Source organism: Colletes latitarsis, chromosome 7 (assembly GCF_051014445.1).
Source record: "Colletes latitarsis isolate SP2378_abdomen chromosome 7, iyColLati1, whole genome shotgun sequence".
Lineage (NCBI taxonomy): Eukaryota > Metazoa > Arthropoda > Insecta > Hymenoptera > Colletidae > Colletes > Colletes latitarsis.
The window spans coordinates 15,613,445-15,626,867 of record NC_135140.1 but is presented as its reverse complement, the minus strand read 5'-3'; the positions used below and the strand labels follow the sequence as shown (position 1 = coordinate 15,626,867).

The 13,423-nt window shown below is 36.4% G+C and overlaps 2 protein-coding genes across 5 annotated transcripts in view; one reads left to right on the top strand and one right to left on the bottom strand.

Annotated features, from left to right (window-relative positions):
- Pur-alpha (Purine-rich binding protein-alpha) overlaps nucleotides 1–11,513 on the top strand; it is a 27,015-nt gene extending 15,502 nt beyond the window's left edge. For all 4 annotated transcript variants that reach the window (XM_076769111.1, XM_076769109.1, XM_076769108.1 and 1 more), the window contains 2 exons: nucleotides 160–339; nucleotides 9,769–11,513. In XM_076769111.1, the coding sequence (XP_076625226.1) occupies nucleotides 160–339; nucleotides 9,769–10,086 (498 nt within the window). In that variant the 3' untranslated portion in view covers nucleotides 10,087–11,513. The remainder of the gene's footprint in view (nucleotides 1–159; nucleotides 340–9,768) is intronic.
- Nucleotides 11,464–13,423, bottom strand: LOC143343835 (uncharacterized). Its single transcript, XM_076769112.1, has 2 exons — nucleotides 12,412–13,423; nucleotides 11,464–12,340 (listed from the first exon to the last, which is right to left on the bottom strand). Exons 1-2 carry the CDS (start codon nucleotides 12,628–12,630, stop codon nucleotides 11,513–11,515), a joined length of 1,047 nt encoding a protein of 348 aa, XP_076625227.1. The 5' UTR covers nucleotides 12,631–13,423; the 3' UTR covers nucleotides 11,464–11,512.

Genomic DNA, 13,423 nt, shown 5'->3' with positions numbered 1-13,423 from the left:
TGATTTGTTGATTTGTTTTGCAAATGTCTCGGGAATGTATTGATTTTAATGTACGAAAGTTCGGTGACGAGTGGAGCTTCGTCATTGTACGGCAAGGGATTAATTTACCCATGCAGTTGTGATAAACATGACGCAAATGGGTAATTTTGTTTTTTCCAGGTGAAGACGCACTTTAGAACAGCAATCACTGTACCAGAGAAATCCTGGGCGCGTTTCCGTGATATATTTGCAGATTACTGCGAAAGTATGAGGGAAAGGGGTGCCGGAACCAACGTTGGTATGAACAGCGGAGGCGGAGGAAATGTCTTGCCCGAGGGGAGGGGCTCGGTGGTGGCACAGGTACCATCACCATCGACCTCACAACAGCCTAACCCCAATCCAAATTTAGACTCTCCCTTAATGAAGTGAAAAAGGCTTTAACTTAACTCGAATATTGGAATTATAACCGTAACTCGTTTTCAAGTCATTAAGCGAACTAAAGGAACTTGTCAGAGTCTATGCCATCGTCATCGCCATTTTCATCGACATCGACATTGTCATCGTCATTGTCACCGTCACCATCACCGTCATCGTTATCGTCACCGTCACTATCACCGTCACTCGTCGTCAACTGAAAACACCAAAACTCGCCTGGAATGGTTATATATTATCGCAGAGAAATCACAACCGTCAGCTGATCGTTGAGCATAGATTCGCGATCGCACAGATTCGCTAAAGTGGTCGTGTGATCCGATCAAACGTTATCAACCGATCGATAATATCGGCGCACGTTGAAGAGAAACGATGAAGAATAGTGGAAGGAGGATAGATGATGATGTGCGTACGCATACGCGTGCGCACGCGCGTATGTGCGTATGTGTGTGTGTGTGTGAGTGTGTGTGAGTGTACGAAAAAAAAAAAACGAGTCCTGCCGCTCGTGTGATTAACACAGGAGATAGAAAAATAACGCAACGACGGGAATCGAGGATATAAGAATTATCGCGCGATAACGTCCTTAGGTGGATACAAGTTGCCATCGATTAACGTTATGAATGCTACCGTTCATTTCCTGGCTATTTCTTTCCTTTTCCACGCATTAATATTCGATTCCTTTACTCTTCACGCTTGTTTCCGCTTGTAAAAAAAAAAAAGAAGAATCTTGCTAAACCTCGATCGACGTGTTACGAAAAGAAAACGAGAAAATATTGAAAAAGAGACAAATTCATGGCGGGAAATGAACCGTAGCGAAGATCACGTTACAATTGAATTTGATCGTTCAGAATTTATGAATAAATGAATTGTTATATTAACGATTATATCGCAGGGAGAAAGGAGAGCGTGGTGTGGGGTAGTCGCGTTAGACAAAAGTCAAGCGTTGGAAAGCGGTATCACGTTGCATAGACTTAAAAGAGAGAATATGCTGGCGCGCGTGGCGATTCGGACGTTTCTAAAATCTCGTCGAATTTATCGTTCGTCGTGCGCAACGAAACTGGAGAGCCGATGAGAATGCCACTGGATGAAATTCAGGATTGGTGACGAAAATTTTGGGAAAATAGTTTGTTCGAATATCGACCAGGAGTTCGTAAAGCGTAGACTGACAATTGGCAGCGTTACTGTCGTGGAAATTGAATTTTTGAACGTAGTATGGGTTTATTTCGCAATATCAAGCTTCGACAAATTCTATTTGAAATAAGAGGTATTTCGAAGCATTTAATTTTTGTGAACACATTAGCCATTCCCAGGAGTATTTCGTTATTTTATTCTTCAAATGCAGAAATATTATTTTCAACGTTGTTTAAAAGAATAAGATGACATATTTTAAATAATATTTTAAACATTATTATTGCAAAAGTGCCCAAATCTGATGCAAATATCGCTAATGGGGAATTCTTTGTAGCTCCTTACAGTACCTTTGCGTGACCCGACGCTGTTGATTCACTCTATTTCTTTTCCTTTCAAGCATGCGCGAACGCGCGCACGCGCGCGCGTTATTCTTTGTCAAAAGTCTAGTCGTTAGTGACAAAGCAAAGTGTTTACACGCTCGCCGCGCGAGAACGTTAAATCACAATTTAGACCGCGACGCCGCACACACTCGTTTACAAACTGAACGACGTCTCTATTAAAGTAATTATGAAATAATATATAACATAGGCGAAGAAAAAAAAAAAAATGATGCTAGGCGAATACGAATCCCTATAATATGTATATTATAAAAAGTTAATTATGTTATGTTTTGTTTCATCGATTCGTACGAAAAGTGCGCGTACAGACACGAATGCATGGTGTCTGGATATAGAGACGCCAGTACAGAATGCAATACACGAGTCATAAATATATATATATACATATATACACACACGTCGATACATTAGACATGTACACGCATGCACTGAAAGAAAAATGAAAAAGAAAAAAGATACACTGTCACACAGGAGACACACGGGAAATCAAATTTCATACATACACACACACGCACACACAGAGCAAACACGAAATAATTTCCATCATGAAAGATGAACGGTACAAGAGACGGTGTGCACGCGTACGTAATTACGTTACGTTTGAGTGACGGCCGAGTTCTAACACAATTGCATATTAGGTATGTATTATACGAATGCATATTAGGTATTTATATAGAATCTATATAACTGTATAATTGTAACGAAATGCCAATGTCCATGGACCCAGGCAACTGTATCACCTGACAACGTGTGGATCAATCGAATTGAAGGTGTTGCGGGCCTGCAGTCGCTTAGGTCCAAAGTCCCTGGACGCAGGAAGAAAGATTAATGAGACAAAACGAATGGGAAAGGAAAAGGCAAATAATATTTCAAAACGAACGACCGAGTTGGAGGAGAATTAACGCAGTCGAGTTATTTCTCAGTGGAAATGGAAAATCTTAATACGCTTTGATTCTGCAACGCTGTGCTAATATCAACAATGATAAAAGAAAAGAAGAAAAAAAAAAAAAATAAGTGAAGATATCTATCCGTTCCCTTGCGTTTCTTCTAATTGAAACGATAAACCGAACTAATTAATCGTGGATGTTTCGCACTGGTGCGGAATTAATCGAGCAGTGAACGGCATAGATGCATTAAACGCATAAAGTGCTATTTAATTAAAGGACGCGTCCGGTTCGTGCGTTATCGGACGCGTCTCACGTTTGAAGAGATGAGTAAAATTTTATTTATTTTTTAGCAATGAACCTATTATCTATTTCGATAAGATATTTCTTTGATTGCATTTCCTTCTAAATCGACAATTTCGGCTGGTCTGAATTTACTTAGCACGTAGGTTTTTGATGATATAATGAAATATAAATCACAATAACAAATTCGAATACGCACGAGTGGGTAAACTGTCGAAGACGAAGATCCCCCGATCCTCTTCAATTTAAGAATAGTTTGAACTTTATGTGATTATCCTTTCTTCTCGTTGTATTATTATTAATATTATTTTATTACTATTATCATTATTATTATTGTTGTCAATTTTTTTATTTTTTTTTTTTTTTTTACACACCGAACGATTATGTCGACGGAGTACCGGACGTAGAATGAAATAGCTAACGCTGAAGAGTGAACCTCGAATCGATTGTTTGCACGCTAGTGTTTTTGACTGTACAACTTGTTCGTTTTTTTTTTGTTTGTTTTTTTTTCTTGTATGCAACTTGTCAAACATTGTTGAGTTCAAGGGGGTCGGTGTATAAGCCCGCGATCTGTGCACAAGCATATTGTCCAAACCGAGCGTTCTGATGGAAACGGCAAAGAAAAGGCATAGAAAAATCGTTCACTGGCGCAGATGGTATGACATTGTGATCTATACAAATTACAAATTACAAAGCATCAACAAGTAGTAGATATTTAAGATATAAATACACACACGTACACCTACGGTGACCTAGACACATTGTCTAACTATGTTCGCGATCGCGTGTATAGACATGTACACACGGAAAGAAAAAACACGTTATTAAAAGTGAGGACGACTACAACGTACCTAACTAAGCAAAACAAAAAAAAAACAGAAAAATAAAAAACAAAGAAACACAGAGAGACAGATTATAAACAAGGGGGAAAAAAAAAATCGTCTGACACGTAAAAGTAAGCAAAGTAATATAAAAGTAAAAAAAAGATGAAAGAAAGATGAAAACACGACGCTCCTGCCACGCAGCGAGTCCTTAGACAGCTTTAAGATAATAATTATAAATGATAAATAATAATTATTATTAAATAATAACGATAAACTTTCTATATGTTGAATCGTGTCTAGTGAGAGAAGTACTATTGAAGTAAAACAAAAAAACAAAAAATTTACTATCGCCACACATGGATTAACACAGTTTATAATGACCATTAGTTGTCTATCGAATGTTCTTTTTTTTTTTTTCATATAGCGGAGAAGGTGATTGTTAGAGAATAGCTTGGTGTTTCGTTTGCTGTTTTACAAACGTTGTAATGGTTGGCAATCGGCGAACCTTTTGCTAGATGTTGATGTCAAAAAGGTAGCCGAAGTCCACGCCTACGTTTATATTTGGTGGGGCTTGTCCACTACTGTTATCATTATCACTGCTATTATCACGTAGGGTTTCCATACCATGGCCACGGTGTTTTCGCAAGCTGTGCGCGTAGAACCAATGATGTCCTGTTACTAATTATACAATAATCGGTCTCCCACGGGAGAGAGAGAGAGAGTGTGCATGTTACCCTTCATTAATTCTACACTTCTTGTTAGTGTAGCTCTTATCTATGGCGGAACGTTAGATTAATTGTAAACCTAATCGCGCCAAACTTTTTAACTCGCATTAAGCTGTTTTTCTCGCAGCTTGCGACAGGAGATTAAAATGCCACGGTATGAAAACCCTGCGCTCGCTGCGATTATTCTTATTATCATTATTATTATTACGATTATATTGTCATTATACTTATTATTACGATTATCCTCTTTATTATTACTATTATTACTATTAGTACCATTTATTACCAGAGCACTAGCAAGTGTGTCCTGATCCACTGATCGCAGGACCGGCCACGAGCGGGCTGATTTTTCTTCTGTTTGTTTGTTTTTTTTTTTTTTGTTTTTTTTTTCTTTAACCCTCTATTGCATAATGTGCCCGATCGGGAACCCAAGAAAAAAAAGAATCCCTGTAAAGTTCACCGAGGACATTTTAGAGGATTTGCGTACCATGTTTTCTCGTAGGGACATCTAATAGCTCTGCATATTCAGCCACTTATCGTTTAGTTCATACATTTAATTAATTCATGAGTATATATATATATATATGTATAAATAATTAAGAAATAATTTCTTCTTCGAGAGATAAAATGAAATTCAGAATTAGATTGATGGTTTGCTTTATAATAATTATTATTCGTAATCAGTGTAGTCTGAGCAAGGTTCATTAAAACGTTCTAGACCCCAGGTTTTGGGTCCTCTTCGGTATATAAAGAAATTGTAAATATTAAAAAAAAAGAAAAAAAAAAGTTACGTTGAAGTAAAAAAAAAAACATCAGAGTTTGGACTGACAATGGTCTATGTTATATATGTAAACAAAACTATAAAATCATAATAATTGTATATCTATGAAAACTGATAGAGTCATATATAAGACACAATGATTGTCATATGTACATACGTATTATATATAAAATGAAGTTCATGCAATAGAGGGTTAACTCGCACGTCGATTGTCGTCAGTCTGTCTCTCTTAACAACAATCTTTTTCACACCTTCCTAATACTACTGCTGTCTCTGTTTCTGTCTTCTAATTTTTCATCGTTTCTCGATGGCTCCCCTTTCCCCAGTATCGTTCACTTCTCTCACCTTCCAATCGGCCCACTCAGGTCTGGCGTAGAGTCAAGGTATATAAAAAAAAAAAGAAAAAAACGTACGCGCAAATGCAAACTCTGTGCAAAGGGAAACGGGCAAGAAAACGAACACAAGAATGAGAGAACAAGATAACGACCGGATGACCGAACGACGCCAACCCGAAAACTTCGATCGACGACGTTTTAGAATTAGGCTCGCGATTTCACGAAAATCGCCCACCACCTACCTTCCCCCCACATTTCTTTTTCGAATGAAAATGAAAACCATGAAAATGAAAGAAACATAAGGGGATCACCTTTGAGCGTGGCGTTTTCTTTTCTTCCTCTAGGCGCGCTCTCGCGTGTGTGCATGCGTGCGTGTATGTGTTCATGTGCGTGTATAGAGATAATCGAAGAGAGCGAGCTGTCTCTTCATTAAGGCAAGGAAGTAATAAATACGAAAACCGATCGCGGGAATGATGCACCGTTGTAGGCGTTAGAAATCAATCTTTCGAATTAATTACCGAATGTATATGTAACGACAATTTAACGTTGTTTTTTTTAATACCGTTGCTTTGCACCGCGAGCAAATTGTGTACGTAATCGTCAGAATGTAGAGTGCAACTGGGTACGGTTAAACCGTTGCTTTAACCCTTCGCACTTAACGTGTATCCCGCAGCAACACATTCCTCGAACAGTCTCGACTAATCCGACAATTGCATCCTTCGTGATAGGCGGCAATGTTTTAAAAATGTGTACGATAGTTTTAAAAATTGTTCTTTCCTTAACGATATACCGTCGTCTTTGGTTCCAAAGCTTTTCTGAAGTTGCTGGCCAACTAACCCGGAAAAGTTCAAAGTGCAAGGGGTTAATAAACTATTTAGCATACTCGTAGAAGATACGTTTTTTTCAATTTAATTTGAAAAAGATTATCGACTAACGTTTAAACGTGTAAATGATATCACTGCCTGATATGTACGATGGCCTTCGTCCCCCAGAGGATTAATATTTTGGTGTAGCGTGCAAAGCATTTCTCATTGAGCGCTGTTAAATAAGTTTTGCAAATGCCAGCAGGTCGTGCCTTTTCATCGGTCATGTTTCAGTGTTTCTTAATAAGCTTCGGTTAACGAACTTTGTAAATAGTTCTAAGGGATAATAGTAAGCACTCAGCACTCTGCATTCGTTTACTATCAAAGAATGCAAAGTAGTCGATAGGCGATCGAACAAATTCAAGCTTTCGCGCAATTGTACGTCGTTTGCAAAATTATTCGCCCGTTTTTCTTTTGGATCCCGATCTTCAGCTTTTTGCTCGGTAGAGTGAAAATTCCAAAAAATCCATCACAGCAACGTAATCGAATTTTTTTTCTTTTTTAAATGAAAAAATCCAACTGACTTTCGTTGAACTTCAGGTGCATCGTTTCCGATATCGGGTGAACGTTACAGAGACGCGATACTAAGAACGTTTAAACGGTTCGCAGCTCTTAAACGTTATTTATTTCGAGGATCGATAACAGCATAATACTATTGTTATATAAACTAATCGAGTCAAGTTTTCAAAATGTTACGAGCACGAGGATGATCTGTCGGATACGGTTCATACTAATTATTTCTTCGGATCAACGTTTTCTCGCCATAGTTTGTAATATTTTAATATATTAATTATTAAAAGGGATAAAAAAAAAAACGAGAGGAGAAGAGAGGGAGCAAGTCCGTGTCGGGTGGGGCGAAAGATCGGACCGCGTGGCGCACGGTTGATGATTGCTAGCTCGCCTTGCGATCGCTGATCGACTTGCGCGGATCGCGAATAAGCGACGACCTTTCGCCCGCGTTGCAAGGGAAAAGAACGATGAAAAAAAAATAAAAAAGAAATACTAAGAGTGTTACTAAAAGCGATAAAAAAAAAAATAAAAAACGAACCACTGGGTACACGTATACACGGTCGTGTACGCGCGTATTTTTGTTGGATTAATTGTATGGTCGAAGGACAAGATAAATCGCGATCGAACGGAAACAAAATACATAGGCAGAGTGAGAGAGAGAGATGGAAAGAAAAAAAGTAACGATAAGAGGAACCGATACTCATTTTAAGCACGACAGCTGTCCGTCTATTTGACTTGTGTGTTCGACGAAAAAAAAGTAAAAAAAAAAAAAAAAAAAAAAAAAATGGAAACGAGAAAACAATGGGAAAAAATAGTAACAGTACTGCGACGGCTCACACGTTTGAAAACAAAACATTTAAACAAACAAAAAACAAAAAAAAAAAAAATGATTCATCGCCTCGATGTTAAATGTAACACGTTTTACAAGGTAACAGAGCATTTCATTTTATAACATTTCTACTGTCTATACTTTCACCCGGACATTCTCACGAGTAGACGAAAGAAGTAGGCGGTCCATGTGCTCCCTCCAAAACCCCCCCACACCTCCTCTTTCTATCGATTGCAAATGTGCTACGCATAAGCACGTGTTCGGCACACGTTATCGCTGCAAGCGTTTCTTTCGACGATTAAAAAATAAATCCCACCTCTCTCGCTTTCAATACGAAGGCAAGTTATCAAGAAGTGGCTTTGAGCAACCATTTCGATTCGAATGCTATAAAAATTTATCGTGGCGAACGTACTCGATTCCAAAAGAATCGATTAATGTTCAAAAGAATGGAACGTTTGTATATGCCGCGATAACGAGTCCCGAACACAAGCCATAATTCTTTTTCGTTTTTCACCAAAAGTGCAAGAAAAGAGCAGTGGCTATTCGGGCGTTCGCCTTCGATATTCTAAAAAAGTTATCATTTAGAGGTCTTGTCGGTAGTTAGAATTCGTCTCTAAACGTCCACGCGAGTTGTTTTAGAAAAAGGACATTTTATATTTTCAAGGTGTACCACGAACGGTATGTGCACGTTACGTGCATGAACATGTAGAAACTAAATGTTGAACTTAAACGATTTTGATCGCTTCTGTTAATAGAGAAGAAGAAAAAATAAGTAGGATTCGAAACCGAACACGGTGAAGATTATGATTAAATCAAAAGAGTAACATTACTTGAACCTTCACGATGAATGCTTATTTTTTGATCACATGTTTTGTGTACAGGGCGATTCATACGACTGTCTGTATCTAATTACAAGGCGAAATCTGACGAAAAACATTTATAGAGGAAAGTATTGTCAGCGGAAGTTAACTTTCTGTGACTTTGCTACTCGGTAAACTGCAATTACACATGTTTATTTTAACTGTAACTATATTTTCTTCGAATCAGCTTTGCAAGGATAAAGTTTATCAAAAAGAAGCGAATACTTTATTTGCAGTTATTTTCATTTTCCACGTTTGAAAATTTATCGTTTGTTTTTTCTATCTTTCATTTTGAGAAACGTTTACAAATGATTTCGTTTATATGACTCACCCTGTACAACGAATAGAGTTCCTGGAAGAAAGAGTGAGCCCTACAAACATTATTTTCGATGTTATTGTATGCAGTAATGAGCGTTGGAATCTGGTGCTTCAAACAGATTCGAACGTAATTCGATACCAAAGTTTTTGAAATTTGTAATGCTTCGAAACTTGATACGAAATATTGAAGCACGAAAATATAAACATCTTTAAATAAATATTGCTAGATTGTGAATGTTTAAGCAAATATAGATAATTATCTAAAATTTAGTGTAAATGTATTTGTGGTAATTCAATTCTTAAATTGTTAATGTTTTCTAATTTTCCATCGATATTTCATGCGATATGGTCCACGTTTCGCTACAAATTTCAAGAACTCCCGGTATCGGTTAATGTTCGAAGTTATTGAATCCGACGTCATAAATCTGATCTTCCGCCATTACTATTCAAAAATTCCCGCCATAACGATTCCGTTTGCATCCAGTGTACATTCTTCCCGGTACTCTGTTATTGTTCTCTCTTTATAAATGATCCTTTAAGGTATATTGATCGACTTACCCATAGAAGATCTTGCACTGATATGTTGGCTTCGATAGGTAACGCAGAAGCCGCCGGGTGGTGTTAAGAACAAAACGGAAAAACGGCAGGCCGATCAGCGGCAACGCGAGTCCTTGAAAAGACGCAAATCCTTGCCACGCCAGACAGAACAATCAACCTCCGTCAATCCTGAAAAGTCCATCTCTGCTCCTGATTCCCAAGTCCCGATGTCCAACGATATCCCGGTATCTTCTGGCTCCGTTGTAACGATGTCGAGCGCAAGCAAAAGTACGGCATCCGAGGAAAACGTTTCTAACGGTTCGACGGCATCGCAGGAGATCCAAGGATTGCCGCGCTTAGATACTGCGCAAGCTTAATACCGTGCAGGTTCACCTTCTTTGGCGCCACCTGTGCCTATATCCGTTCGTAAACGGAACCATCGTTCAATTTGTTCTGTTGCATTTCGCAACGCCGTGTAGCGAATACTTCGTGCATAGTTTAGTTTCTCCGTCGACGCGGGTAATTCGAGTTAGTGTTGTTGAAACGGTCGTCGAGTCTCGAGTCCCCTTTTGAAGCTTCATAGATATGGCGAAAGGAGTATTTAAGTGGTAGGAGAAGGAGCAGCGTGTGTGGCCCCGCGGATCACGAATTCGACAGCCCTAATTCACATAGTGAGTAAGAATAATTAATAAGATCTATCTGCATAAAGTGTTATTAGCTATCTCGAATAACAATGTATGGTTTAAGTCGTAAAGGCTCGAACCTCGAACCTCGAACTTCGTGTAAGTACCTATAAGCTTCGAAGTCTCGGTATTTTAGATTGAGCTTCGATAACTTCGAATACGTATACGTTTCACATCACTAATTCGAGACCTGTACAGGTGTAGTTGCTTGTTAATTTGTCGAAACGTTTAGATTAGTTTCGAACGAACGCGGATTTTGAGTTGCCGAGGCAAATGATACGCGTGCGCGCGCGTTCAAAGGATTCTACTTCTCATGGACGGTTAAAGATTAACGGTCATATTCAAATTTCAAACGCGTGACTTAACGATACAAACGTTTTCAAAACGAAACCGTTTTCAACGCGACATTGATTAGCGATGAATTTAATATCCGAGAATTTAAACACTTTTTCAAACGAAATGTTAGGCATCAAACAATTATAATTACCTTTGTGGATTTAAGACTGTTGAAAAATTCAAAGTACAGCTCTTTCGTACGATTTTCATTCGATGGTTCATAACTTGGAAACGAAGAAACCGTAAATTTTGTCAGAGCAGAGGAAAGAAGTCTCGAATCATTTGACGCGAAGTTTCTGTTTGTTTTTTTTTCTCTCGTTCTAATAAAAATGGATCGGTGTTGTTAGATTAACGTTGCTTGTTTTTGCGTGAGATATAGGGATAAGTTTTGTGATAAAAATACCTGATTAATAATTGGATTCGACCCGAGATACTCGTAGCACCAAGTAAGAAACAATTAAGTAGGGATAAACACGAAACAAGAACACCTATTGTACACGAGTAATGACTTAATTTAGTTGTTACATTATGTTCAGGACGATTAAATTTATATTATGCAGTCAAATAATAATTTAATAAAGATACTTTCTTTTGATACGATAACTTTTAAATCTTGATTTTAATACGTTGGTTTTTTATGAAATCATAGTTTAAATAAATAAATACATTTCTCTGCGTTCGAAATAAATTATATGTATTAAAAGAAGAAAATATACATTATTTTTAATATCACGAGTATAAATAAGTTTCTAAATGTTCTAACTGTACATATGTATGTTTCTCATTAAATGTCTGAATTTGAAAGTAGAAGTTCTCCGAATAGCTTTAACCACTGAGGGAAATGCGACAACAAAACTGTTGCAGTATCTTTATCTTCCAAATGTATGCTTTCTAATATTCTTAATGTAGAATTTTTTGAATCAATTGTATGATACATTGGTTCAATTCGTAATAAAATTATAACAGATTGCAAATTTCTTGGGTAAAGGTCTAGTATATCTTTGTCTCGATCTTTGCAACATTTTTTAATATTAGTCAAAATTGTCTGTATAAAATTCATAACTGTAGGACAATACTCTAATTGTATTAACAATTCTTTTAAAAAGGCACATATTAACAAGAAAATACATGGAGACATACTGGCAAATTCAAACAATTGTTCTACCAAATTCATGTTCTCTGAATTGTCCATATTACCATCTTTATTTACATCAAACGACGACACAAAATAGTTTAACAATGGTTGTTCTATTAACTTGCATCTTTGAGAATCATATATGTTTTCTGTTGTTAAAAACTCAAGATTCAAGTTGGAGTTCTTTTGCACTGCATAGCATAATAATCGTTCACTTTCATCACAGGGTTCCAATTCTAAAAGTTTTAAAAGTAATTTTTCCACATAACGTTTATAATATGGATTTGTGGATGTTAAACACATCAATGCACTAGTAAGTGGCAATAAATTATCACTGGTTTCACAGGTGTCTAAAACATTGTTTGTTAAATATTTTTCCAATAGATTTTTTAAGAATGCAGAAGTGTGCTTCTCATCTGTAAATATTCTTAAATTTTTAAAGACATCCGTAATTCTACACCAATCCCGTAGAACATCCTAGAACAAAATTAGGCTGTAAAATAACACAACGAAATTGCATAAACGTTTCTAATCGCAAAAGTACATACAATTACGTTAAGTCGTACAGTATAACGCTGACAAGCTTCTTTCGATACTTTGTAAGACAACAAATTCGTCAAAGATAAACACAATACATTAAATATCCTATCGGACGTTGGTAAAAATTTTCCTTCCTGACCTAGCTTCTGATATTCTTCCGATTTTTCAAGATCTTTCGAAACGTTTTCGGAACTGTATATTATTGCTTTTAAAATTTTGCTGTCCATACCTCATCGATACTCTTGGTCAATTAGTGAAACACGGTAATGATAACAAAAAAACCATAAAGCTTACATTGTTTTTTAAAATGAGGATGTAGGTAAAAAAATTTAAGCGTTGCTACAAATGACGTTATTTCACTTTATAATAGGTTATCAATACAATGAACAAATTATTGTTTATTAAATAGGTATCGTTTCATTCGAATACATTTGTGTATATACCATTTAAATAAAATATACAAAACATTGATTACGTATTCTTGCCATAAACTTAATTTTGTGCTAGAAAATAGTTATAAGTTTTTAGAGAAATAGTTCCCAGTTTTGCCACTAAATGACCGATGCTATACAAATTCATAATAATTATTTATATATTATATAAATATATAAAAATCTTTAAACAGCAAGATTAGGGTGTAGTAAAATGATAGAATAATGAATTCAACAGATAATAAGAATTGTATGTATAATTTAGAATTACAATCGCTACGTTATTGGTATAAGCGTGTTGTATCACAAAATCCTTCGATTAAATATAACAATATGTCGAAAATTATGCAAAAGACAATTTACAATACCGAGATCATAGGTACCAACACTCAGTATTTTACGAAATAAAAAACATAAATTTGAATTATACTGATATTGATTTATGATTGGAGTTAGGAAAAAATAATAATTTCGAAGGGGGCCACAAGTATAAAAATTACAAAAGTTTAAAAGAATACTTCGATAAATGACACTTCTTAATTTATTTAAAAAATAATTTGAACTTTTTATGTGAAGTTACAAAAAATGA

Coding starts and splice junctions, on each gene's coding strand:
- LOC143343835 (XM_076769112.1), bottom strand. CDS start 12,630: ATGGACAGCAAAATTTTAAAAGCAATAATATACAGTTCCGAAAACGTT. Junction 12,341..12,411: donor CTGTACGACTTAACGTAATT/GTATGTACTTTT, acceptor ATTTTGTTCTAG/GATGTTCTACGGGATTGGTG.